Source organism: Guillardia theta, assembly GCF_000315625.1.
Source record: "Guillardia theta CCMP2712 unplaced genomic scaffold GUITHscaffold_7, whole genome shotgun sequence".
NCBI classification, from domain to species: domain Eukaryota; class Cryptophyceae; order Pyrenomonadales; family Geminigeraceae; genus Guillardia; species Guillardia theta.
In genome coordinates this window covers 551,103-577,732 of record NW_005434667.1, presented here as the reverse complement: position 1 = coordinate 577,732, position 26,630 = coordinate 551,103, and the positions used below count along the sequence as shown (strand labels likewise).

General features: G+C 54.6%; 5 protein-coding genes across 5 annotated transcripts; 2 read left to right on the top strand and 3 right to left on the bottom strand.

Annotated features, from left to right (window-relative positions):
• Window positions 1–1,140: 1,140 nt before the first annotated feature.
• GUITHDRAFT_84518 (hypothetical protein) lies at window positions 1,141–2,577 on the bottom strand (the record flags this gene model as incomplete). Its single annotated transcript, XM_005839853.1, has 4 exons — window positions 2,059–2,577; window positions 1,978–2,016; window positions 1,693–1,888; window positions 1,141–1,638 (listed from the first exon to the last, which is right to left on the bottom strand). Exons 1-4 carry the CDS (start codon window positions 2,565–2,567, stop codon window positions 1,141–1,143), a joined length of 1,242 nt encoding a protein of 413 aa, XP_005839910.1. The 5' UTR covers window positions 2,568–2,577.
• Window positions 2,578–3,907: 1,330 nt separating this feature from the next.
• GUITHDRAFT_51158 (hypothetical protein) lies at window positions 3,908–4,916 on the bottom strand (the record flags this gene model as incomplete). Its single annotated transcript, XM_005839852.1, has 4 exons — window positions 3,908–4,012; window positions 4,076–4,141; window positions 4,277–4,476; window positions 4,544–4,916. Coding segments are annotated over 4 exons (744 nt in total), but the record flags the coding sequence as incomplete, so codon positions are not given.
• A 4,989-nt stretch (window positions 4,917–9,905) lies between these two features.
• Window positions 9,906–14,162, top strand: GUITHDRAFT_161114 (hypothetical protein; the record flags this gene model as incomplete). The annotated part of the gene is made up of 8 exons (XM_005839851.1): window positions 9,906–10,410; window positions 10,478–10,677; window positions 10,735–10,878; window positions 10,938–11,374; window positions 11,501–13,054; window positions 13,144–13,339; window positions 13,394–13,792; window positions 13,849–14,162. 8 exons carry the CDS (start codon window positions 9,906–9,908, stop codon window positions 14,083–14,085), a joined length of 3,672 nt encoding a protein of 1,223 aa, XP_005839908.1. The 3' UTR covers window positions 14,086–14,162.
• Window positions 14,163–14,988: 826 nt separating this feature from the next.
• On the top strand, window positions 14,989–18,069 carry GUITHDRAFT_161113 (hypothetical protein; the record flags this gene model as incomplete). The annotated part of the gene is made up of 11 exons (XM_005839850.1): window positions 14,989–15,429; window positions 15,705–15,766; window positions 15,952–16,072; window positions 16,172–16,237; window positions 16,624–16,698; window positions 16,888–16,975; window positions 17,152–17,254; window positions 17,468–17,510; window positions 17,570–17,750; window positions 17,829–17,876; window positions 17,917–18,069. 11 exons carry the CDS (start codon window positions 14,989–14,991, stop codon window positions 17,946–17,948), a joined length of 1,260 nt encoding a protein of 419 aa, XP_005839907.1. The 3' UTR covers window positions 17,949–18,069.
• GUITHDRAFT_101379 (hypothetical protein) lies at window positions 18,028–26,156 on the bottom strand (the record flags this gene model as incomplete). The annotated part of the gene is made up of 31 exons (XM_005839849.1): window positions 18,028–18,105; window positions 18,276–18,389; window positions 18,438–18,533; window positions 18,603–18,650; window positions 18,863–18,967; window positions 19,035–19,091; window positions 19,146–19,268; window positions 19,354–19,423; window positions 19,476–19,627; window positions 19,689–19,751; window positions 19,802–19,879; window positions 19,924–19,977; window positions 20,021–20,125; window positions 20,176–20,340; window positions 20,382–20,666; window positions 20,714–20,959; window positions 21,009–21,269; window positions 21,353–21,412; window positions 21,461–21,646; window positions 21,695–21,856; window positions 21,944–22,099; window positions 22,200–22,571; window positions 22,730–23,476; window positions 23,657–23,803; window positions 23,848–23,904; window positions 24,028–24,078; window positions 24,124–24,501; window positions 24,549–25,734; window positions 25,873–25,925; window positions 26,031–26,063; window positions 26,118–26,156. The coding sequence occupies 31 exons, from the start codon at window positions 26,154–26,156 to the stop codon at window positions 18,028–18,030; spliced, it is 5,727 nt and encodes a 1,908-aa protein (XP_005839906.1).
• Window positions 26,157–26,630: the final 474 nt, after the last annotated feature.

Here is a 26,630-nt window from a genome sequence, read left to right as displayed (position 1 = left end):
AGAGGGTGAAGAGGCCGCAGAGGAGGAGGTCCAGGAGGACAAGGAGGAGGGTGAAGAGAGGGGGGGAGGTAGAGGGGAGGATAGGCCATTTTGAGATCACCCTGCAAAGAGGACAGAGGGGTCTCGCAGTAGTTGTACTCGGAGAGGATTGCCACTGAGCAAAGGTTACATGCGCGTTGAAGCGCAGGGAAACTCACATGGTGTGATCCTCCTTGGTGATGGTGAAGTTCGTCGCCCCTTCAATCTTGGTGTCATCTTCAGCTATCAACCTGCAGGTGCATGAAGGGGCGATGGTGAAATGAACACTGGGATGACCTCTCCTCGTCAGGAAGGAGGAAGAAGCGTTCTTCAATCTTGGGCGCGTTCATGCTTCGTCCTGGAGCAGGGTGAAGGTCAGAAACTGTACAAGTTTACAACATGACTCGTGAGCCTCAGCTATCGTTACAACAATGATTTTGGAATACTTGTTCTCGTTGTGTTTCCCTGTTCGTCACTCTTGCTCTTCCTCTCCTCCATCTCCACTGTTTCCCTCCATGGTCACCTACCTACCTCCCTGCCTCCCTGCCTCCCTGCCTCCCTGCCTCCCTGCCTCCCTGCCTCCCTGCCTCCCTGCCTCCCTGCCTCCCTGCCTCCCTGCCTCCCTGCCCGCCTCTTTTCTCCGCTCCCCTTTCTTCCCCGTCGCCGCCATGATGGCGTAAAAAACAGATGTTGTTTTAGTCAAAACAATCCAACAAGTCCGCACCAGAGTCCGATCGGCCGCAGCACCCGGTGACCGTGTGCCACGGTGACCGGCACACAGCACCGGCACCGTGCCATCTGACCGGATGACCGGCGCCGGGCCCAATAGTGACTAGTCACGAGTCTAGGCAGACCATTCAAAGATTTGTATTAAATGCTTGGCTTGACGTATTAGGCTGGTTCGTACTAGCACCGTACTATCACGCCGTTAAAACTTGAAAGCTCTGCCGCGAGTGCGGGGCGGCCTGGCATGACTAGCCTATTAAGTAGGCTAGGCTAGTTGGCGACCTGAGTGACTGAACCCTAGGTCTGCGTCCATAGTGATGTTGTCAGTGACAGTAATTGACATCCTGGCAGGAGTTGCGGAGACTTCAAACTCTTCGAATTCCGTGGCACTCTCGACTATGGTGGTCGAAATCTTCCGCTCTTCCACCCAGAACGTCTGCAGCGCCCACCAGTCAGCCTCCTCGAAACCTCCCGCACTGCAACACGCCTCCTCACCTTCATCTCTCCCTTCCCTTTGATTTGGATCGTGCCGCGAGGGACCAGGTGAACTTCCGTCTCTACTGCCTGTTTCTTCAGCACCTCGGCAGCTCGCTCGGAGCAGTGGATCTTGAGAGCCTCGGAGTTGGACTCCATGCGCGAAGCTGTGTTCACCGTGTCTCCGAAGAGACAGTATCGCAGGTTCCTCGTCCCCACCACGTTGGCCACCACTGGCCCGCAGTGGAAGCCGACTCGGATCTGCACGGTGCCCTTGGAAGGATCGTCAAGGTCGACGGGGGTCGACTGCGCAGCCTTGATGGCTCCGATGGCGAAGCGAGCGATCCTCAAGGCGTGGTCGAAGGGCTGGTCCTCCACCAGGTTGGTTACCGCCATGTACGCATCGCCGATGGTCTCGACCTGGAGGAGCGCAGCTCTTACTCTCCTCGCACGTGGTCAGGGCAGAGCACTTACCTTGAAGACGCCGTAGGTGCTGGACAAGCGGTCGAAGATCGAGTAGAGCCGGTCGAGCATGTTGGAGACCTTGACGGGGTCGAGGGTGCTGCTGATGGTTGTGAAGCCGACGATGTCGGAGAAGAAGATGGTGACCATGTCGCGGCGCTCAGGCTCGACCTTGCGACCTTCGCGCAGAGCGATGGCGACGTGACGCCTGCGAGCAAGGATTGTCATGGCATGAGGTGACAGGCAGCGGGCAGAAGGCAGCAGAAGAGGAGGAGAGAGCAAACAGGCGATGCTCACGGGAACACGTCGTATAGAAGCTCCTCGTGCGACTTTCCATTGTCCAAAGTCTTGTGATGATATCCAGCAAACACGCTAAGGGGCCCGGCATGCTGAGCATCCAGAGCCTTCAGGCGGCGCTCGACCTCCTCGAACGGAGGGCGGAAGACAGGGTTCTTGTGCCAGCAGTCCTTCATGATGCTCACCACGTCCGAGGGACACGCGGGAGGGATGGCAGGACGCTTGTCCACCGGCCGTTTGAGATCGGCCACCTCCTCCAGCACCGTCCTGGTATCCTCTCCCTCATACGGATCCCTGCGGCTGTACACCTCTGCGAGCACGATGCCGAAGGCATACACGTCGGTCTGCGGAGTGTTGGTCCCTCCGTTGAGCAGCTCGGGGGCCATCCACAAGGGAGTGCCGCAAGCTCCCAGCTGCTTCTTCTGGCTGAGACCGAAGTCAGCGACCTTGGCTCGGAACTTTGAGTCCACCAGGACGTTCTGTGCTTTGAGATCGCCATGGACGATGAGCGGGTCTGCTGCATGAAGGAAGCGCACGCCTTGAGCGATGTCGCGGAGGATGGGAAGGATCATCTCCCCCTCGATCACCATGGTCTCGTTGTGGAGCAAGTCGTACAGAGACCCGTGATCCATGCACTCCATGATGAGCATGGGCTCCGTGTTCCTGTCTCCGATGATCGCGCCCATGACGGTGGTGATGCAGGGGTGGCGGAGCTTGGAGAGGATACGCATTTCTTGGACGAAGTTAGCCTTGAGCTCGGCGTGCTTGTCCTTCTTGAAGACGCAGAGGGACAGGAGGCCAGATTCCATGTCGTCCTCGTCCATGGAGGAGGAGCCATTCTGAGAGCCTGAATTGAATCCCATGAGGGAGCCTGTACCATTGGTAGAGAATCCTTTCACGGACCCTCTTGACATGTTTCTTGCTGATCCTGACATGCTTGTGTGAGCCATGGACTCTGCGCTCATTCGCTTCTTGCGGTCCTTGTTCTTCTTCGGGGGAATCACCCTCTTGACCGCTACTGTCGTTCCTCTGTACTCAGCTTGCACAACAAGTCCGAAGGTGCCACGTCCAAGGATCTCGACGGGGTTGTTGTACTGAAGCTCATCAGGCTTGACCAGCCACAGGGAGTCTTGTTTCCTAATCTGATGTCTCATCCACATGATCACTGCTAACACAAGGAGCAACAGAATCGGCACGACGATGACAGGGATGAACCAGGCTAGGTCGACACACTTGCTTCCAGATTTGAATGATCGGCTGTTGCACACACAGTCACCTGCATCTGTCGCTACTCGCAGAGAGTTTGCTCCATATTCGGCTGCGCAATCACGACTGGCGATTTGAATGAAAAGAGGGGACTCATTGATTTGTTCACCGTTTGCGAAGATTTCTATGAGCCACTGACCCTTGAAATCGATCTCTTCAACAATCTCGTAGCTGTAAAGAGTCGTGGTTTTATTTGCCTGCCCTTTCACCAATCTGTCTGTCAAGTGCAAGATGTATGTGAACACCATGTTGTCTCGCTTCTTGTTGTCAATCACACTGTTTTGAGTCGATCAGAAATCGGACGATGGACTAACGAAAAATAAGAAGACCTGAATTTGAACTTCGACTTCTGTCGACTTAGAGCACACGTCGTCATCTTCGCACATCCAAGGTACGTTTGACCATTGTTTGCGATTGCCGTCAGCGTGTCATTCACTTGAATGACATCTACGTCAAACGCCTTGGTGCACGGCTTGCACGTGCACGATGAGCCAACGGGACAAGTCAATTTTAACTTGGCACACCCTGCTTCGACTTCTGCTTGGGTCTGTTTGAAGTATCCTGGGGGACAAGTGATGGAGTCATAGAGCGCTGTACCTCGGATACACTCCATCTGGCCCGTGGCGGGGTTCTTAGAGATGAAGTCTAGCTTCTCTTGCATGTTCCTCAGCTCCATGTACGACAGCGTTGGGATCCATCCCTTGACCGTTGCTGCCTTGGCGGCAGGGTCCGACTGATCCAACTCCAGCAAAGCTCGTTGCACCTCTCGCTGTAGACACACAATACTCATTAGCTCTCCTCCCCCCCCCCCCGACCCCCGCCCTCCTTTTACCTGCACCAGCCAATGCACATGACTAAGTGCCGCCACGTTCCATTCCGGATACAAGATCGTCGAGGACTCGAAAGGGTACGGCTGGCCGTTCTCGTATACCTTGACTGGCGCCAGATACCGGAAATACGACTTCTTGGTGTTCCCCTGCCGACACGTACAAGACGTCAGTCCCTTCCAAGGCACAGCTCAGCACTCGCCCACCTTGCTCTCCATCTGCTCGATCTGGTTGGTGCGTACGAAGCCGACGTCGACCTTCTTTTGGTACACCATGTTGACCACAGTACCTTGGTTGGACGTGAAGACCAGCTGGGCAGGGTCTTGGATGTAGTTCAGGCCGTTGTCGACCATGACGCGGAACTGCGCTTGCCCCGACCCCAGCCCGGATATCGAAGCCGCCGCAACTGCACAAAACAACAGTCTGTCAGCCCAGCATGTCACGTCGGCGATGCGTCAGGCGGCAGCTCTTACTTGACTTGTCCTTGAGGTCTGCGATGGTTTTGATGTCCGTCCTGTCGGCTCGGACGAAGATGACGCCTCCAAACAGGGCGAAGTCGTAAGTGTCGTTGCCAAGCTTCTGTATACTTTGTTGACTGGCCAAGGACGAGGCTCCGTACTGAGACTCGATGCAGGAGTAGGCAGACGGGTTGACGTAGATGAAGTCGACGATCTTGGTCTCTACCCACGTGTAGAGGGTGGTGAAGTCCAGAGGTACCATGGTGAAGTTGATCTTAGGGTGGAAGACGTCTCGGAGCTTCCTGTTGAGGTACTCTTCGAACATGAGTTTGTACTTCGCATTTGCGTCTGCGAATCCGTTGATGGCGAGCACGCCTACTTTGTAGGAGTACTGTGTGACTGTACTTGGGAGGGTGACGTTAGGAGCTGGGCAGGACGAGTTGTCCACAGCAGCATCCGCAACGAGGACGAAAAGGGCGAGAAAACAAAGCAGGACGTGTCTAGAAGAAGAGAGCATCCTTCCCTGAATCCTTTCACTTGACGATCACTTGAATCTCGGAGAATCGTCTCTTATTCGTCACAACGCATGTTTGATGGAGTTGAATCTGTGGTCCCTATCCTGCCAAGGAAACAATCAAGAACCCGTGAGTTATCTACAGAGAGACTTAGCCGATCACTCATAAGGAGAATTCACAGCATTTCTATTACATCACGTTTTCATGCCCTCTGCCTAACAATCACGTCTTTTCTCCCCGCCTGCCTCAAGATTTCCTCGAATGTAACAACCCGAACTCCAGTCACATTCTGGTTTCAATCATGGAGGCTAGCTGTTGAAAACTCGTCTGAGTCTACTACTGCAGCACTATCCTGTGCGAGTCTTTCCATCTCCATTCCTTCTCTCATGCTCCCTTCTCTACATCCGTACTCCGCGCCTTGGCCGCCTTTCTGCGGGGCGTCTGGGACCATGGAGGGACCAGCAACAATGGATAGCACACTCGGTGGGGTAGGAGGGGTGCGGTAAGGGGTCACTCAAAGTAGGGGTGGTTCTTCAGAACAATGTAGGCCAAAGAGGGGGTTCTTCGTGAGCCCGTTCAAGGGAAGGGTGGGGTGGAGGTATTGCCAGGATATCACTGAAGTAGAATGGGTGGGGTACCATACTAGGCAAGGAGGAGGTAGGGTTCTAGTATCACGTGATATAGGAGGGGGTAGGGTGTTGCGGCGGATGCTGACAGGGTGAAAGATATCGTGGGGACGAAGATGACAATAAAATTTATTGAAAGATTTATAGTATATGGTGAGGTATCCTCCACCACCCCTCATTGACATATAGCAAGACCCCCTGCCTGGTCTACCAGAACAATTCGAGTATTGCGGTGGTACCGTCTTGAACCTCGACGCGCTCAATAGACCATAAAAGAACAATAGATAATAATAATCATTCTTCAGTTCTTTACTCAAAGTAAAGTAATAATAATGCGTCATACGCAGCCTGAGCCCCCTGTGTGCCGGAACTTTTGATTGTCCTCGTACTGATTTTTAACTTAACTTTGAGTAAATGTTGAGTGCCGCAGTGCTAGTCCTGATTGTCCTCATACTGATTTCTAAATTACACTTGCGTGAAGGCGGACGTGACTATGAATGAGCATGCGAACTTGCAACTTAGCAAGATGATCGATCATCTTGAGTCGGGGGAGTCGAGGTATTCAGCACAGGAAATCGAAATATGGAGAGGAACAGGCCGATCGTAGACAGAAGATGAAAGCAGACACCAAGCAGCTGAATCAGACGAGAAATTCAGATGAGGCAAGCAAATATGTGGCGGGATCGATCTAGAAACATCCATGGCCAGCGGAACTGAACAGCAAGGTTTGCTCTGTTCGCCTGCCTTGAGAGTGAAAACACATGATCAAGTAATCGGTCTGAAGTAAATCAAGTTACTCCAGGAGGATAGGCATGGCTGCTAGGTGTCACAAGAGCAGAATAATTCACTCAATGATGCAATCCAAATTGGAAACAAGTAACCTATCAAAAAGTGAAGCAAGCTGCTTTCCCGCAGCACGATTTGCTTGAAGGTATCAGTCCGTTTAGATGAAAGATTTTTTTTCAGCCAATCTCGTTCATAAACATGATTCTCTGATGGAAACCAAATCCAAAGAATTGAAAAAGATGTCAATGCTGATATCCCAGTCATCATCCCAATCATCGAGGGTTGCGGAGGGGGGGGGGGGGGGGGGGGGGCGGTGGAGTCAGTAGTTCAACAAGGGTCTTCTCAATAACATTCTAGTTCGTCCCATTAACAATCGCTGTTTGTAGTTGATGGAGGGTTTCCAGAGTTTTCATCGCTCCGAGGGTCTCGTCTATATGGCGTTTCAGAATCTTCCGTGAAAAAGGCTATGTGTATCTCTCGAAGCATCCATGAGAGCACAATGAAAAGCAGGGTGAGATAAATCACAAGTTCTTGAACATCGTCTTTGTCTGGAAGCATTCCGTGGTTAGCAAGACTGTGCTGCTTTAATCGGGTTGGAATCGATGTTGTGGTCGATTCATACATCTCCTACTCTGGAGAACTGCACCGCGCCGGTCCTCACTGATGGCCGCTGTTTGAGGAGACAGCCCTCTTGCCCACTGATTTCCTCTCTGCTCTTGCTTCGTCCCGCACTCGTTCACGATCTATCCTTCTTCCGATGAATCCCGGCCTTTCCTTCGCTCTGCTGTCTGATTTCTCCGCCCGCTCCCAACCGGGTACCGAGCGACATGCAGGAGGCGCCTAGCTAGTGCTAGGGAGCTACGGCATACATACTCTAGGACCATAGCCTTTGCCCCTACCCCCCAAGTGCTAGGAGAGAGCCCTAGAAAGGCCTAGCACGAGGCAAACGAAAGACTCGGCGGCTGGCGGCCCGCCGCCGCCGGGCCGGCGGCCGGCCGGCCGGGACTCCCGGAGTCCTGATCGGACTCAAATGACTCATGATAGTACGGTGCACTACTGTCACTTGAACTTGTGACTGACTGCCGCAGTCGCGGCTTTGCCATGATGCCACGGTATGAAATTATCGAGAGCTTAAACAAATTCAGTCATGGTTACGACAGTTTTTTACAAATGTCACAGGAGAAGCACACAAGTTACAAGTGGATGTGATAGACCCGGAGGCATGACGGTCGGACCTTGGAGTCGGCACTGGGCATGTCGGACATGACCTGGGTGTCACGTGTCGGCACGGACGCACCAGTTCTACTTACGAGATTTGTTTAAGTGGGACACAGATGAGATCTGTACGGTTCTTGAAAATTACGCTTTCGTGCAGAAGGTTGATTGTAAGAACCTGTGGCTCCTCCCCTTCCTCCCTCCTACCGTTCCAGTTGGAACTGTGGGGAACAATTTGAGGAGAATGGAATAGCAAGAAAGATATGCCCCTTGAAGAAGTTGAAACCGGAATTTATCCGCAAGAAAAGGATGCGGCAAAACTTTTGCAAGGCACGGAATGTTATGGAGAAGCTTGAACACTGATGGCAAGAAATGAAGGCGGACTACAGGGACATGAGAAAGTCACTGTAGAGAATTACCAAAATTGTTCTTTATCATCATCATCATCATCATCCTGTGAACAGGCAAAGCAGCAATAGCATCAACCGCAAGCAACATTTTCCAGCGAGGTAGCGAGCAGCACCGGCGTGTCGGTGGAGCGGATACGGGCATTCACGTCCTATCCTTGAGAAATCAGGTGCGAGAGTTTCTGCAAGAAAGCGTCAGGAGGAGGAGTTGCGAGTGTAATCATGCCTCCACGTCGTTTCAGCGCTGCTATGTGGATGTGGCTGTCTTCCGCCAGGGATTCGATGCTCCTGCCGTTCGTGTGCTTGAACGCCAAGGCTCTCATCGAAAGTTGACGCTCGATGGGTGCGAAGTTGCAGCAGCAGATTTACTGGCGAGCGTTGAGGAGGAGGCGGATAGTTTTCGTGCTGCTTTCTCTGACGAAAACACAGAAGGGTATCGGACACGAGAGAGAGGAAACATAGGAAAGCAGCTGCTGCCGACGCCTTGAGGACAAGAGCCTGGAACAGAAGAGGGCAGGAGCCGGGGAGACAGGAAGCAAGGATAATGGAGAGAGATAGGAGGGCAGAAGAGGTGTTGGGAGTGAGGGAGGAAGGGGAGAGGTGAGGACGGGGGGAAGGGTATTGGGTGAGTGGAGGAGATGGGGAGGGAGGAGGAGGGAGGAGGTGGAATGTTGGGGCAGGGAGGAAGGAAGGAGGAGGGAGGAGGGAGGAGGGAGGAGGGAGGAGGGAGGAGGGAGGAGGGAGGAGGCGGGGGCAGGTAGGAAGGAGGGAGGTGGGAGGAGGAGGAGGAGGAGGAGGAGTGGTAAACTGATAATGGAAGTATAGGTCGGGCAGGGGGTTCGGCCGCTTCCGAGTCCCCTCAGTTGGTTTCTTTACTCAATTTCAGTTCCGAAAGAGAGGCTGCCAGGCACCCCCATTCTTACTAGTAAGTTACGTGGTAGGAGGGGGGTCTACCTCCCAATGATCCGATGATTCCCCCGCCAGTGCCGGCCGGGCTACAATGCACTTATACGCGGGCCGGGCTCGGATGACAGGACCCACCCCAACTAATGGCCAGACAAACCCATATATCCCACCGGGTGGTAGTTCATGGTGCAGGACGGACCTACTGACCACCCTCATCTCAGGCCTTTCCGTGGATACACTTGAATATACAAACGCAACCATTGAAAATTCTGCTGAATTATTCAAATATGCGAGAAGAATTTATTCACTCGAATGAAACAAGTATCCCCCGCCTCTCCTGGTCACTGACTAACGCACGAAGCCTCGGAAGTAGCCCTACCCCACTGACCCCGTCCCCTCTCTAATTAGACCTCTTGTACCCATATCCTACTCCAAATCTATTACTTCGCCTGGACCACCCCTGTTTCATACAGCTTGGACCCGGTCCTCTCTAGTTAGGAATCTACCGCCTCAATGGACTACCCCCTCCTTCCAACTTTACCCCCTTCACCCTGCTGATGCGAGCAACAGGGCTGTGGTAGCGATCAATGTAGTTGCTGCAGGCAGACAGCTTTTGAATGCCTCCTGCTCCGTCTACTTGTGTCCTCAAGTTTTATCCCCTCCTCATCGTTCAAACATACCATTCCTTTCGATCGTGGAATCGATGACCCTTCCATCTCGAGTTCCCCCTCTCACAGTATGGGCATTTTTGGCATTAGTGCCAGTGAAAACCAAGTTGTTTATAATAGGAGCCAGTTGAAGAATCCATTTGCGGGTATGAATCCTGACATTGATTCTTAGGTTCTCCTCTGCCCGTCGCACCTTAATATTCCTTGCCATGATGAGTCATACCTGAATTTCTGGGTGCATCGCGAAGACAAGAATGGTTCTTCCTTCTCCTCGATTACTTCCCCTCTTCCTTCTCGCCCTGACCGTTCTCTTTCCTTATACTACTGTCGACGCCTCCTCCTGCCCAGCTCCTAACGTCACCCTCCCAAGTACAGTCACACAGTACTCCTATAAAGTAGGCGTGCTCGCTATCCGAGGCGTCGATGCTGCCTACGAGCAGTTCAACCTCACCTTCGGAGAGTACCTCAACAGGAAGCTCGGAGACGTCTTCTATCCTAAGATCAGCTTCACCATGGTACCTCTGAACTTCACCACCCTCTACACGTGGGTAGAGACCAAGTTCGTCGACTTCATCTACGTCAACCCGTCTGCCTACTCCTGCATCGAGTCTCAGTACGGAGCCTCGTCCTTGGTAAGCCAGATAGGAGCGCAGAAGCTTGGCGACAAGACGTACGACTTCACCCTGTTTGGAGGCGTCATCTTCGTCCGAGCCGACAGGACGGACATCAAAACCATCGCAGACCTCAAGGACAAGTCAAGTAAGGGCTGCCGCCTGACGCATCGCCGACGTGACATGCTGGGCTGACAGACTGTTGTTTTGTGCAGTTGCGGCGGCTTCGATATCCGGGCTGGGGTCGGGGCAAGCGCAGTTCCGCGTCATGGTCGACAACGGCCTGAACTACATCCAAGACCCTGCCCAGCTGGTCTTCACGTCCAACCAAGGTACTGTGGTCAACATGGTGTACCAAAAGAAGGTCGACGTCGGCTTCGTACGCACCAACCAGATCGAGCTGATGGAGAGCGAGGTGGGCGAGTGCTGAGCTGTGCCTTGGAAGGGACTGACGTCTTGTACGTGTCGGCAGGGTAAGACGAAGAAGTCGTATTTCCGGTATCTGGCGCCAGTCAAGGTATACGAGAACGGCCAGCCGTACCCTTTCGAGTCTTCGACGGTCTTGTATCCCCAGTGGAACGTGGCGGCGCTCGATCATGTCAACTGGCTAGTGCAGGTAAAAGGAGGGCGGGGGTCGGGGGGGGAGGAGAGCTAATGAGTATTGTGTGTCTACAGCGAGAGGTGCAACGAGCTTTGATGGAGATGAAGGCGACGGACCCTGCCGCTAAGGCCAGTGGGTCAGCGGGATGGATCCCGACGCTGTCGTACATGGAGCTAAGGAACATGCAAGAGTCGCTGGACTTCATCGCCAAGAACCCCGTCACGGGCCAGATGGAGTGTATCCGAGGTACAGCGATCTATGACTCCATCGTATGTCCCCCAGGATACTTCAAGAATAGCCCCCAGGATGTAGCGGACGGATGCTCAAGCCAGGGGCGAACGTGTCCGTCGGGGTCACAGTGTGTCTGCAAGCCTTGCACTCAGGCCTTCGACGTGGATGTGTTCCAGGAAATCAACAGCACTCAAGCTGCAGCATATGTCAAGAACAAGGTAGGATGTCCCAAGATGTCAGTGTGCGGCATCACGTCGCAGAAGACTTCGGTTATCTTCAGGTGATGGCAAGACCCAGCCAGGGAGGAGGGGTGGGAGGAGGGAGGGGATTGAAGGGGAGGGGGAAGGGAGAGATACGATGAGAAAGAGGGAGAGTAGAGATGAGTCATCACTGAGAAGGATTGCAGGGTGCTGGACAACCTTCAGAGAGCTAACCTGAACGTCAGCTTCAAGCTTCACACCTTGACTATCCAGGAGGGCACGGCAGAGGCGCTGGGCAGCTATCAGTACAGGTTGTCGCTGGACATTGCGGAAAAGGGTCAATGGCTGGTGGAAATCTTCGCAGACGGCGTGCAGATATCACAGTCCCCGCTTTTCATTGAAGTCAAAAGTCGTGACTGCGTGGCTGAGTACGGCACTCATCATATTCCAACAGCACAAGGAGAATGTGTTTGTGACAGTTACTCAGTTCGTTCGGGGTCTAATTGTCTCAGCCTTGCCTGGTTCATCCCTGTCATCGTCGTTCCTGTTGTCTTGGTTTTGATGGTTTTGGTCTGGCTCTGGCTGCAGCATCAGATCAGGAAACAAGACTCCCTGTGGCTGGTCAGGCCTGATGAGCTTCAGTACAACAACCCCGTCGAGATCCTTGGACGTGGCACCTTCGGACTTGTTGTGCAAGCTGAGTACAGAGGAACGACAGTAGCGGTCAAGAGGGTGATCCCCCCGAAGAAGAACAAGGACCGCAAGAAAAGCTCAACAAACCAGGTTGTTCCTAACGCTGCACATGCTAGTATGGCTGCAGGACCGGGATCGTCAAAACACTTCACTCGGGGATCTTTGAAAGGATTCTCTACCAATGGTACAGGATCTGTGATGGGTCTGAGCTCGGGTTCTCATAACAAATCTTCTGACGATGATGATGACATGGAATCTGGCCTCCTGTCTTTCTGCGTCTTCAAGAAGGACAAGCACGCCGAGCTCAAGGCTAACTTCGTCCAAGAAATGCGTATCCTCTCCAAGCTCCGCCACCCCTGCATCACCACCGTCATGGGCGCGATCATCGGAGACAGGAACACGGAGCCCATGCTCATCATGGAGTGCATGGATCACGGGTCTCTGTACGACTTGCTCCACAACGAGACCATGGTGATCGAGGGGGAGACAATCCTTCCCATCCTCCGCGACATCGCTCAGGGCGTGCGCTTCCTTCATGCAGCAGACCCGCTCATCGTCCATGGCGATCTCAAAGCACAGAACGTCCTGGTGGACTCAAAGTTCCGAGCCAAGGTCGCTGACTTCGGTCTCAGCCAGAAGAAGCAGCTGGGAGCTTGCGGCACTCCCTTGTGGATGGCCCCCGAGCTGCTCAACGGAGGGACCAACACTCCGCAGACCGACGTGTATGCCTTCGGCATCGTGCTCGCAGAGGTGTACAGCCGCAGGGATCCGTATGAGGGAGAGGATACCAGGACGGTGCTGGAGGAGGTGGCCGATCTCAAACGGCCGGTGGACAAGCGTCCTGCCATCCCTCCCGCGTGTCCCTCGGACGTGGTGAGCATCATGAAGGACTGCTGGCACAAGAACCCTGTCTTCCGCCCTCCCTTCGAGGAGGTCGAGCGCCGCCTGAAGGCTCTGGATGCTCAGCATGCCGGGCCAATTTCGAGCTTGATATCAGGATATCAACCGCACAGGCCGTCAAATGCTAGTGGAAAGTCGCACGAGGAGCTTCTATACGACGTGTTCCCGTGAGCATCGCCTGTTTGCTCTCTCCTCCTCTTCTGCTGCCTTCTGCCCGCTGCCTGTCACCTCATGCCATGACAATCCTTGCTCGCAGGCGTCACGTTGCAAACGCTCTGCGCGAAGGTCGCAAGGTCGAGCCTGAGCGCCGTGACATGGTCACCATCTTCTTCTCCGACATCGTCGGCTTCACAACCATCAGCAGCACCCTCGACCCCGTCAAGGTCTCCAACATGCTCGACCGGCTCTACTCGGTCTTCGACCGCTTGTCCAGCACCTACGGCGTCTTCAAGGTGAGTGCTCTGCCCTGACCACGTGCGAGGAGAGTAAGAGCTGCGCTCCTCCAGGTCGAGACCATCGGCGATGCGTACATGGCGGTGACCAACCTGGTGGAGGACCAGCCCTTCGACCACGCCTTGAGGATCGCTCGCTTCGCCATCGGAGCCATCAAGGCTGCGCAGTCGACCCCCGTCGACCTTGACGATCCTTCCAAGGGCACCGTGCAGATCCGAGTCGGCTTCCACTGCGGGCCAGTGGTGGCCAACGTGGTGGGGACGAGGAACCTGCGATACTGTCTCTTCGGAGACACGGTGAACACAGCTTCGCGCATGGAGTCCAACTCCGAGGCTCTCAAGATCCACTGCTCCGAGCGAGCTGCCGAGGTGCTCAAGAAACAGGCAGAGGGGACGGAAGTTCACCTGGTCCCTCGCGGCACGATCCAAATCAAAGGGAAGGGAGAGATGAAGGTGAGGAGGCGTGTTGTGCGGGAGGTTTCGAGGAGGCTGACTGGTGGGCGCTGCAGACGTTCTGGGTAGAGAGTTCTGTTTCTCCTCGATACCTGGAAGGGATCGAACCTGTCAAGATGGAACCTGAACTCAAGACCATCAAGGAGGCGAGCGATGCTCCTGTAGGAAACCAGAATGTTGAGATTGCAGTGGAAAGAGGAGGGGAGGAAGAGAAGATCGTGCAACCAGATGAGGCCTCACTGGGGAATGTGGAGATAGGTCAGCAAGCTGCTGGAGTGGGACAGGTGCATTGAGAAGTACCTCTCTTCGTTGATGAGGGGGAATAAGATTGGGAGGCGAACGTGTTAATAAATGTAAGAGAAGATGATGAGTCGAGAATGCTGTTGTCTGGTAAGAAGGTAGAAGTTGTTTGTTTGATACTTGTCTGTGTGAGGTGTGGGTATTTGAATGCTGTTAGATTGTGCTCTGTACATCTCTTCCGTTCAGCTTCACAGCGTCTACATCTGTGATCCATCTGTGATTCATCTATCGCCACTTTGACGAAGAGACTGCGGGCAAAGGTTTGAGGAGGACGGAGTTTTGTGATGAGTGTGTCATGGGGTGGGCCGAGAGGAAGGGAGAGCTTGTTCGAGGTAAGGAAGAGAGTGCTCCTGTATGAATCGCTTCCCTTCAACGGAAACAACTATAGGCCGGAGATGTTTGTAAGCTGAGCATTGAGCCACGTGCTTGGACCTTGGTCCTCCAGCGCCTCGAAGGAAGAATGCCGAGCTCTAGTGCAAGTCCTTCATTATCCTCTTCACTCTCCCTTCCTCCCTTCGCTCTCCCTTCCACCCTCCGCTCCGCCTTTCAGTCGAACAAAGACAGGAGCAGCGTCGTGAGGGCCGCCAGGAGGAGGAGGGGGCGGGAGGGTACGGCCATGGAGGGTTGCAGGAGGGAAACGAGTGGGCGGATTTACGTTAATAGGGGGGCCGAGCAAAATCGAGGGGAGGGAGGGCAGACCGGGAGGGGGGGCGGACAGGGGGGCGAGGGAGAGAGGGAGAGAGCGAGGGGAGGAGATGAAGGGAGGCAAGGCAACGGAAAGGAGGGGAGGACGTGTGGGATAGAGGAGAAGCGTTGCAACCTGTACTTTTGTTGATTAATTTGATCTACATCAGGAAGGAGGGAAGGAGAGCAGCGATGATTACATCTCCCCTGCCATGCTGCTCGCAAGTCAAACATCCCTCTCCCCACCTCGCGTGAACTTTCAGACTTTCCTCTTCCTCCTCCTCTTCGCTCTCAGTTTCGTTGCCCTCGCACGGCAAGTGACCTCGACCTCCACGACCAGCAGGTTCCTCGCGCAACCCGAGGAGATGGCGGAGCAGGGAGCAGGCAAGGGGAGCAAGAAGAAGGAGCGAGAAGGGAGAAAGTTTGACTTCAGCAAGCACGCATCACGGCACATCGCTATAGAGCTTTCCTACCTCGGATGGGATTTCAAGGGCTTCGCCTCGCAGGAGGACACTAACGAGACCATCGAGGGGCACCTCTTCGCCGCCCTCAGCAAGACCTGTCTCATCCCTTCCCGAGCCTCCTCCTCCTACTCCCGCTGTGCTCGCACCGACAAGGGGGTCAGCGCCCTCGGGCAGGTCGTGTCCTTGCGAGTGAGATCCAAGCTCGATCCCGGCAATGGCATCATAGCTCCGAGCCCATGGGGAGCAGAGGACGAGAGGAAGGGCAACAAGACGAAGAGTAATGATGATGATGATGATGATGATGATGATGAGGAGGAGGAGGCGGCGGGAGCAAGGGGTGCATGTATGAGTAAGGAGGACTGGCTGGCGCGAGAAGAAGCAGAGCCGCATCCAGGAGAGCTCTCAATAGTGTTGGCGACGTTTTGACACGTTTGACAGGGTTGTCTCCAGCTGATGCGGAGCAGGAGCTTCCCTACCTGCAGATGATCAACGCGCTGCTTCCTCCCACCATCCGAGCGATCGCCTGGTGTCCTGTGGTCCCTCATTTCAATGCAAGGCGAGCATGGCGCGCCTGAGGAAACCCGGAGGGAGAGAGGAGAGGAGAGGAAAAAGTGAACAAGGAGGTGGCGCTGCAGGGGCAGGAGGGGAGCAGGGGCAGGGGCAGGAGCAGGAGCACAGTGCTTCCTCCTCTTACAGCTGATGTTCTGGCAGGTTCGCCTGTTCCATGCGATCATACAAGTACTTCTTCGTGAGGGCGGACATGAACATCGAGGGGATGCGAGCAGCAGCCAAACTCCTCGAGGGCTCCCATGACTTCCGGAATTTCTGCAAGGTTAACCCGCTCCTCCTGCTCCTGCTCCTGCTCCTGCTCCTGCTCCCTCCCTGCCAACTCGTCCCTGACCTGAGCCTCCTGCCTTCTCCTCTCGTTCAGATTGACTCCTCCAAACCCAATTTGACCTTCACCCGTCATATCATCAGCTTCGACATCATCCCTGTGGTATGCTACAACCCTGCTGCTGCTGCTGCTGCTGCTGCTGCTGCTGCTGCTGCTGCTGCTGCTGCTGCTGCTGCTGCTGCTGCTGCTGCTGCTGCTGCTGCTGCTGCTGCTGCTGCTGCTGCTGCTGCTGCTGCTGCTGCTGCTGCTGCTGCTGCTGCTGCTGCTGCTGCTGCTGCTGCTGCTGCTGCTGCTGCTGCTGCTGCTGCTGCTGCTGCTGCTGCTGCTGCTGCTGCTGCTGCTGCTGCTGCTGCTGCTGCTGCTGCTGCTGCTGCTGCTGCTGCTGCTGCTGCTGCTGCTGCTGCTCCTGCTGCTGCTGCTGCTGCTGCTGCTGCTCCTGCTGCTGCTGCTGCTGCTGCTCCTGCTGCTGCTCTGATTCCCGTGTCAAGGTGGAGCAAGAGACGGAGTCAAGGTACTCTGTGTGGTCGATGGATATCAAAGCAACTGCCTTCCTCTGGCACCAGGTTCCTCCTGCCCCTCCTGCCCCTCCTAGTCTATCAAGGAGGAGAGAGTCTCCTTCGCATTCCTCCTCCCCCTCGCTTGGTTCTCCTCCTCTCCTCCGCTCTCCGTCCTCCGACCTTCGCTCGCTCCCTCCACCGGCTCTGCCCTCCCTTATCTTGACGTCGCTTCTTCGTCTCTCCTCCCTGCTACAGGTCCGAGCCATGGCTGCCATCCTGTTTGCTGTGGGGAGGGGAGAGCTTGAGGAGAACTTCGTATCCTACATGCTGGACATCTCACGATGTGATGCCTTCCCCTCCCTGCCTTCACTCCTCGAATGTCCTCTAGCCCTGCATATCTCCCTGTCTTCCCCTCCCTGTCCTCCTCTCTTCCTCTTCCGCCTTCTCCTCCGCCTTCTCCTCCTCCTCTTTCTTCTCGTCAGCTTGTTTGCTTATGTTCATCGGTGACAAGAACTCCAGGCCCGCAGAAGCCGCACTACAACATTGCTTCTGAGGAGCCTCTCCTCCTCTACCACTGTCACTTCCCCCGAGACCTTGTCTGCTTCGTTCCTCCACTTGCTTCGTGAGCTGCGCTTCGTGCTCCTCCTTCCTCCTGCTCATCCTGCTCCTGCTGCTGCTCCTGCTCCTGCTCCTGCTCCTGCTCCTGCTCCTGCTCCTGCTCATGCTCCTGCTCCTGCTCCTTCACCTGCTCCTGCTCATGCTCCTGATCCTTCACCTGCTCCTGCTCCTGCTTCTGCTTCTCCCTTCTGCTTCCTCCTCGTTCACTACACAGCAGGCACGTGAGGAACGAGCAAGTGTTGGATGCCATCTGTTCGCAGGTCAGCACCTCCCCTCCATCCTCTTCCCCCTCCCTCCCCTTGTCTCATCTTCCGCCCAGCTCGTCTGCCGCTCGGCTCTCGCCGACGCCATGCGCACGAGCCTCTGCTCACGACTAGTGCGCCTGGGGGCCTCGAGCGAGACACAGAGGAGGGCGACGGGGAAGGGGGAGGAGGAGGCGAACGGGGCCATGGTGATGTATGAGGAAGTGGATAGAGAAAGGCGAGCGCCGCACTTGCAAGGTAAAATGACATAACATGTTGTTGTTGTTGATGATGATGATGATGATGATGATTGTAACTTTCTTGGGATCCTGTTAGGCAGCAAGCAGGGAGTTCACATTTCGCACGCGGAGTCGAAGACTTCAGGTGTGGACAATGTCAAGAGAATCGAATGAGATGTCAGCAGGAGACAACTCAAGGAAGAGAAAGCTTGAGTAGCAACTGACTTGCTTCGTGCGCATGTCAGACGACCAATTAGAAGAATTTGTCATTGATATTTACTTGATATTCTGCAACATCACACAAGATTACATGTCTTGTAATAAACCTCCACACTCGCAACAGCAACCACCTCGTTCCCATCCATGAGCTCCACCTGGCAAGCGAGAATCAGTAAGACAACGTCATCAAGACACAAGGGATGGGGGGACGAGACCAAGGGCAAGGCAAATACAACTTCCACATCAGACTATCGTGAACCAATATGATCATAAATATTCCTTGATCGCAGCAGCAGCAGCAGAAGCAGCAGCTTGTTGAGCAAACCTGAATCTTCTTTCCCTCGCTCTCCTTCCATCGTTTCTGCGTAACTGAACCTCGAGCACAGCACGTCGTTCCTGCCTTCCAGGGTTCTTGATACATTAGACATTCAATTGACAACTGCAACCAGCAGTCAGCACGTTCAACCCCCTCCCCCTCCCCCGTCACCTCCTCGCTCTCCTTCCTCTTCAACATCCTCTCTCGGTTCTTCACGAACTTCTCGCCCGTGGGAAAGAGGAAGCTGTCCCCGAACGTCATGCGATCCTGCCAAGAGTAAGGAGGAAGTTGGAAGGGGAGTGGGGTGGGGGAGCAGGAGAAGAGAGGTTGCGAAACCTGGAGTAAGTAAGCATCCGTCCCCTGCATGGCGAGCTCGTCGTTCCCCTAGCAAAATCACTTGATCACATTCAAAGTTTTCATCGCAATCGTCATCGTCATCGCTGTCACTACATTCCATCCATCATCACCATCACCAGCAATCCACCATCGATAGGGAACCGATCAGAAGGGAAGATGGGGAAACCTCTCCTCTCCTTTCTCCTCTCCTCTCCGACCAACACTTCAGCTCGCGATCGACTTCACGGTCTGATCAGCACCTTGCTGTAGAGCTGATCGTCTTGGAAGAGGTCGACGGACAGGAAGACGGGGCCCTTGTTGCTCGCGAACTTGTTGGACAGCATGCCGTCCTTGAAGGCCATGGACTGCCAGACTGTCAACTCGGACGAATAGCAGGAGAAGGAGGAGAGGTCTGACGTCAACAGTGACGACCAGGTTCGAGCTCTTGTCTCCTTCTGACAGGACGTGACGGAGACCTTTCCTAGTCCACTGCCAGCAACGAGTTACTTCCTGACCCGCCCGCCCCCGGTCAGGTGGACTCACTGAGACGTACTGTGAAGCCTCGGTTGCTGCCTCCACCTTTCGCTCTTGGCTCCTCATCCCGACTGTCCTCAGCGCACGCTGGCACTGCACCGACACTCTTGCTTGTCCCATCCCTTGATCGTCCTGCGTTCTTCGGATCACCTTCCTCCTCCTCCTCCTCCTCCTTCTCCTCTTCCCCTCGCTCCACTGCTCCCCTCCTTGCCCTCACCTTGCCCTTGAGGTCTACCTTGACCTCTCGGTCCTCAACATCCCCAGCTATCCAATCTCCAAATTCCATCCTGTCGCAGGTTCAGCTCTCCCACCTCGACAGCCACACGCTCCTCGCATTACCTTCCTCTGCACATCTCTTCAGCCTGTTCTCCTTTGGACGATGAAACGATCAGCTCTAGAGTCATCGGGTTGCCCTGTTGGGAATTCTTGCTTGAGATCAAATCCCTCCAGCTCTTCTGGCTGCTGGTGTCTGCCAGGTCTGAGAGGTCAACCTTGATTTCATCGAAACATTTCAAAATCAGTCTATTCGCACGAGGAAATCTCAGAGCTCACATTCAAGGTCTCATCCGAATCTGCAAGCTCTTTCAAAGGAGCCTTCTTGTAATCCCCTACTCTCTGCAAGGCATAAGTGTCAAAGTTGAGAGCACAGCCGAGCTTCAGCTGACCTCTCCCACCACCTTCAGCTCAACCACAACGTCTTCCACCTCCTCGCTCTTGGACTGGTCGCCGCTCTCCAACGACAGCTGTAAACATGTGAGCGAGGCCATGGCGGGTTGTTCGTCATCACAGATTTCAAGGTGAAACCGAGCTTGCTCGTCGGGACCTCAACCTTGCCCGCAGCCTGCTGACTCGTCAAGAACTTTCAGCGTCACTCCAACACTCACCGGCACAGCCTTGTCGGCCAACCAGTCGATCTTGCAAATAGCAGCTACTTGCCCGGCCTTGTCCTTCAGCTCGAACTCGCGGTCACGCAGGTCTTGCTCCAGACTCTGATACCAAACAGGTCAAACGCGTCCATTGCGAGCTCCGCCGACAGCACCAGTGAGGTCTCGTGGAGTTCGGCAACGACGGATGAATCGCTGGCGCTGATCAACGTGATGTTGACTTCCATCCTCCTCCCTGCGGCGAGCTTCGAGCTGATCAGAGGATACTTGTCCACGTCAACCAGGATCTTCTCATTCAGAGACAATCTCTCTCGCAGTTTCTGACGTGACGTCAGCAGCATTACGATGCCTCCCACAGCACCTGGTCAACTGACGTCTCCTTGACAAACACAGCCTTTGACCTGTAACTCGCGCAACCTTCAAGATCGACGACCAGACTCACTCTCTCCACGTCCCTGACATGCGCGCTGGGGCGAAGAGCAACACTCTTCAGCAAGATGCCCACGTGCCTCTCCAGGTCATGGGGGCTGAAAGTGCAACTCGTGAAGTTGAATATGTTCAGGTTCTGCAACTTCAAGGTCGCCACCACCTCTCCCATGACTCTGGACGTCTTTGGCTCCAGCAGCCTTGCGCTGCACTTCAACTCCTGCTAGCTCGCGGTCAGCGATCAGGGACACGTCGGACTTGACCGACCTGGTTGTCCTCCGGCCGAAGGTGAAGGAGGTCGAAGATGGAGAGCTGAGAGACAGCCAGCACCTTGGCAGCTTCGCCTCCTTCCTCTCCACCGTCCTTGGGGCTGTTGAGCAGCAGGACCTTGATCGCTCCCCTGTCTCTGTCCTCATCTGCTTTCAAGCAGCGCACGAAGTAGTTCAGGTGACTCTCGTTGTGCTCTGCGTCGATGGGAAATTCGATCATGTGGTTCAGATGGAGAGACTGCGGCTGAAGGAGGCGGATCAGAGCTGCCAAGCACAGGCTCGCCTGAGCTCACCAGGTCGAAGGAGGAGGATCGCTGTTTCCATTCCTCCTCTGCTGTCTGCAGGTCGAAGAAGTTGGCAGAGACGCACAAGTTCGCCCCTGCCTCCTTGATCGCTGGGTCAGAGGGATCCTGCAGACTGATCTGCTGGAGCTGGAGCTGGATATGGCCGGTGCCTGGCTTCAGCTTGGAGAAGGAGGAGGACACGCTCTGTTTCGCAGCCTTTTGCTCGGCCTCTGCTGCCTTTGTGACCAGCTTCTCGATCTTGGACAGGGGCTGCGGCAGCAAGTCACCTACAAGACTCAAGGATGGGACAAGACAGGAGAGGAGGAGGAAGGGAGGAGGAAGGAGGTGAGCACCTGCATCAGATAGAGCGAGCCCCTTACAGTCCCAACCTCATGCTGCCTTGCATCCATGATCTGGTGAGCCATGAGTCAACAGAGCCCCGAGGGGAGAGAGGAGCGTACAGGGCTCGCGAGCTCTTCTCGGTCCTTCCCTTCCCTCCAAAGCTTCTTGAGGTCGAGCCTGCAGGTTGCCAGCACTTGCTTCTCTTGTAGCACACGATCGAAAGTCACCCCTTTCACCGCGAGGGTGAGGTGAACTTCCGACGTTGAACTCTGAGAGAAGATCGGCTCCAGCCTCGTCACAACATCCTGGACAGCCTTAAGATCAAAACAGCAAAAGCGTCTGCCGCTGCTCACCTGCTCCTGGCCGACTCTGATCGCAAACTTCTCGAACGTCGAGAGCGACTTGTCACGTGAGGGTGTCTCGTAGACCCGACTTGTCTGCTTTCTGTCTTCAAGTCTCGAAACCTCAACCTCAAACTTCAAGAGGTCGCAAACTGAAAGCAAGTCTGTGTTGAACTGGTAGGCAAGTCAGAATGACACTTGAAAGAGGAGGGAACATGGTGAGGTTGTGAAGTAGGGGAAATCAGAGGAAAAGAGACAAACCGATAAATTCTTGAGGAGGAAGACAATGTTTCCTTCTATCTCAGGGGGATTAGCTGTGATAATCGCAGTCTTGAGGGTAGGAAGGCTATTCAAGTGCCAGCTTGCCACATCGATCGCTCCTCGTCTCTCGCGCATGTGTTGGAAGAGACTCTTTGCCTGCGAGCGGAGTGAGACTGAGCACGGAGTAGGTTGGAGGAGCTCAATGGGAAGATCTAAGGAGAACGAGGAGGAAATGGCAGTTTAGGGTTGCCGTCACCTCCGACTTTGAGATCGAGGAGGAATGCTTCTCCATCTCCGCCATGAACTCGTCTTCGTCTATTATGCCGTCCTTCTTCGCATCGATCTCATCGAAAGACTTGAGGTGATCCTGTCCTCTTCTTGATATCAGATCGAAGAACTTTTTCATGCTATCCTGCGGGGACGCTTCTTTCGGAGCTGCCTTCTTCTCGGAGCCCTCAACGGGAAAAGGGGCAGGGGAGGAGGTCTCGCTTCTGGACCAGGAGATCTGCAAGGAAATCGTGCCATTCTCCGCTCCTCTGCTGTCTTGCAGCCGAAAATCTCCATCGATCTTGGGGCTGTCCTGTTGGAAGAGCTGGGCCAGACTGACTTTCGCTAGCCCGACGAACGCCTGCAAGGCGAGTGAGGCAGCAAATCCAAAACAAGAGATATAAAGTGCCAGAGACGAGCAGATCGCAGGAAATGGTAGCCAGCGACCGAAGGAGGAAGAGGCACACGAAGGGCAGGGAGCAGGAGAGGGAGTGGAAGGATCGTGAGTGTTCGACGTACCTGCAGGTCGTCTGTCTCATTGTCATCAAACACGAAGACCTCCAGCTCGAGGTCTCGCAGTGCGAACGCAGTCGCAGGGCTCTTCAACCTCCAGCTCCTCCTGTCCTCGTAGACGGGGTTTCCTTCCTTCTCCACCGTCTTGGTCGTGTGCGGGTCCTCCCCTGACCCTGGAAGCTCGTACTGTACGTACGGCCATGGCAGAACGCCGTAGCGAGAGGACCGCAGCCCTTGGCAGCGCACGACGATGACGTTGAGGACGATTTGGTCCAGAGGAACAGAGATGTGGCGGAAGAAGGCGGCAGCTTCCATGCTCGCGGCTTCTGAGGTCCTGTCTTTGATTCTACGATAGGAGGCCACGAGGGGAGCGATGGAGTCCTTCATGCGGATGTTCACAACGACGTAGCCAAGTTTCTTTCCGTCAATGCCGAAGAGTTCAAGACGTTGGTTCAGGATGCCAGCATCCTCCATGAGCGGGGCGAGGCGAACATCAGCCGACGCCATGCGGGAGAAGGGAACTTCACCACTCGTCCTCCTCATGAGGTCGAGGATGATCGACTCTCTCTCCACGTACTCAAGGAAGACGTCGTCGACCTCCAGCTCGAACTCACGGCTCCATCCCAAGCTCACTTCAAGGCCGGTAACGGGGTTGGTCACTTGCGTCTCATGCGCGAAGAAGTCGATGGAGAAGAAGGTTGTGGGCTCCTCGTCCTTCCATTCCTCCAGCTTGAACGAGGACAAGTTGAGGATCTGGAGGTGTCCGTCACACCCTCCCATCCTCTTCTTCTTCTTCTCCTCCTCCTCCTCCCCAAGGCTGTACACATTTCACCCTCATCTTCCTCCCCAGACCCTCCCCAGACCCTACCTCCCTCTCCCTCTCTCTGACTCGTTTCTCTGTCTCTGTCTTGCACTCCCTGAGCTCTTTCTCACCAAACAGTTGGTCTTCTTGCTGGACAAAGAGGCAGAGGTCTTGTCGTGAGACTCCGAAAGGTTGCGAGCCTCGACAAGTCGCTCGAGATCTTTCTCGTTGTACCTGGCCAGCGACAGCTCTTCTTCGAGTTTCCTGATCTCCGCCGCCTGCACCTCCAGTCAGGTCTAACTCTTCAGCATCGGACGCCGACTTGACGAGTTTGCAGGTCTCGAAGCCTCTCAGCGCTCTCCAGCTCTCCGCTCTTGACCTGGAGAGGACCATTCAGCATGGCCGATGCTCAAGGGACGATGCGGTACAGAAGAATCGTCATAGTCGTCACATCACATCAGGAGCTCATCAAGATTCCATCTCATCGCCGTCAACAACATACCGTGGACTTCCTCATTCTGTCGGCTTCCTTCAGCTTCTGAAACATCTCATCCTGTTCGGCACACTTCAATGCGATCGTCGCCGTGAAGAAACAAACCTTCTCTTGAAGAAGTTGGCCATTGACAGCCCTCAATTTCCTGATTTCTGCTTTCAGCCTGTTCACGTCCTCTCCACCACCCGCGGCTGCTTCTTTCTTCCTTGCAAGCGCCTCTTCACCGTCTTGCATCATCTTGTGGAATTCGTCTTCCGACAACTCTGACCTCTCTGCATTGCTCAGATACTTCTTGAACAGTCGTCGAACTTCCTCTCTCTGTAGACCAGCTCGCAACGCCATCATCCCTTCCACAAAAATCTCCTGGGATACGAAACCATCGGAATTGTCATCCCATCCCGTAAAGAGCGTTGACGGGCGCATCCCCTTGGCCTCTACATGCTCCATCACTTGCTCAAGAGCCCTCAACGCTCCCTCTTCCTCCTAATCAGTGCATCAGCGAACAGATCGTAGTAAGCAATGGAACATACCTGCGCCTTGGTGGGCTTCTCTGAGCTACCGGGAATGATCGAACTGTTATGGAGCAGGTCTGCCGCATCCTTCCCCTCCTCTGCTGATTGCATGAATTCTCGCAGGGAGTTGGTCAAGGACTCGTGCGTCTTCATCATCTCCATCATCTCCTTCTCTCGCGCCTTCACTTCTTTAGCAAGCTTTGACTGAATCTCCTTGGCATCGGCCAGCTGCGTCTTCAGCTCTTCCGCCCGTGTTTGATTGTCCTTGATGCTCTGCAGCAGGGTCTCGTTCTCTTCTTGCAGCTTCACCACCTCCTTGGATTGAACTTCCGACTGCGCGATGATTGACTCACCACTCATGCTGTCTTCCTTCAGCTTCTGATTCTCCTCCTTGAGAAGGGACAGCTCTTCCTTCATGTCCTCCAGTATGCTCTTCAGGTCCGTCTCGTGGTCTCGACGAAGTTTCAGCTGCTTGATTTGAGCCTCGACTGCGCGTTGCTGCTTCTGCTGGTCCATGATCTGCTTCTGGACGTCGTCGGCCTGGTTCATCAACTCCTTATGCTTCTCCAAGTACTCTTTGTACTCTTGGTCCAGCGAGTCGAACCTGCTCTTTGCCAGGATGTACTTTGCCTCTCTGTTCTTGAGCTCTTCTTTCAACCTCTCGAATTCCTTGAGGTCATTCTCGTTGGACAACGCATTGTTGGAATACAGGTTGAGTGTCGAATCAAGGTCTGCCATGGCTTTCTCCTCCTCCAAATTCTTGATCTGGATGTTCGTCTGCAAGATCTTTTGCTTCAGGTCATTGATCACAAACCTCGCATCATGTGGATCTCCTTGCGCCATGGCTTGCGCTGGCGCGGCCTGCTTGTGCGCACCAGCTGAAGCAGGTCGTTTCTTACCCTCAGGGGTTGCAGGAAGAGACTTCCTCTGCGCAGCGCTGAGCTTCAGCTCCAACTCTTTCTGTTGTTGAGTGAGGGCAGCGAGTTTGTCCTGCAGAGCGATGACTTTGCTGTCTCTGCTGACGGCGTCCACAGATTTGCCATCATCCAGTGACTTCTTCTGTTCGCTCAGCAGAGCAATCCGAGCTGCGAGGTTCTTTTCCCTTTCTGCAAGATCTTTCTTCTGTTGGTACAAGCGTTTGTTCTCCTCCTTCTCGTGAATTAATATATCGTCCCATGACTTAGTCTCCATGTTGACCGTCCTACTGTGAAGAAAGCAGAATCAGGACACCTGCGCTGATCGGTTAGATTCCATGGCGTGTGGAATGCTGCTTCCCTCCCTCCCCTCCCTCACAAGTTCCTCTGCTGCACCCCATCTCCTCACATCTTCTCTTCTTCCTCACATCTTCTCTTCCATCCTCGCATCATCTCTCTCGACCCGCATCTTCACCTCTGCCTTCCATGGAATCAACAAGCGCTTACCTACGGCATTGGCAAGGGCGGGAGAGTTTGTTCAGATGACCCCACCCACCCTCTAAAAGTACCCTTTGTACTACCCTACCTGAGGATCGTCGACAGAATTGTTTAACCCTACCTGGAAATTTAAATAAGTATCAGCTAACTAGAACGGGTATATTCAGTACCCTACCTGGTAAAGCAATCCGATTAGATCAAAACACCCGTACATTCTAGAGTCCCCGGTAATACTGGGGTAGGGGTATTCAATTTGAAATGGCGGGAATAGTGGGGATGAGGCATCAATCATCAAGTTCGTGCTCAGCTGAGAGTCACGCCGTGACGGGCCCGGGCCCGTGACTCTCGGAGGCTCGCCGCGCGCGGCGGCGGCACTGACGGGGCCCGTGACTCCGAGTCCGCCGGGGCCCGGGGGTTCACTGCCGAGTACTGCTTGAAGATCCACTCCTCCTCCGTCACTGCCCCAGTCATGTCATTCAATCGCGGCCGGGATTCAAGGATTGGGTGGCACACGGTTCAAGGTTAACGCCGGGTTCAAAGATTCAAGTTCACTATCACTTGCTAGGCTGGAGAAAGAGAAACTCAAGGTCGAGCAAGCGCAGGATCTCCTCCTTGGTGATCGGAGAGTCCATCTTGGCAACGATGTCCTTGACTGCCTGCGGCTCCTCCACCTCCTCGTACTCGAACT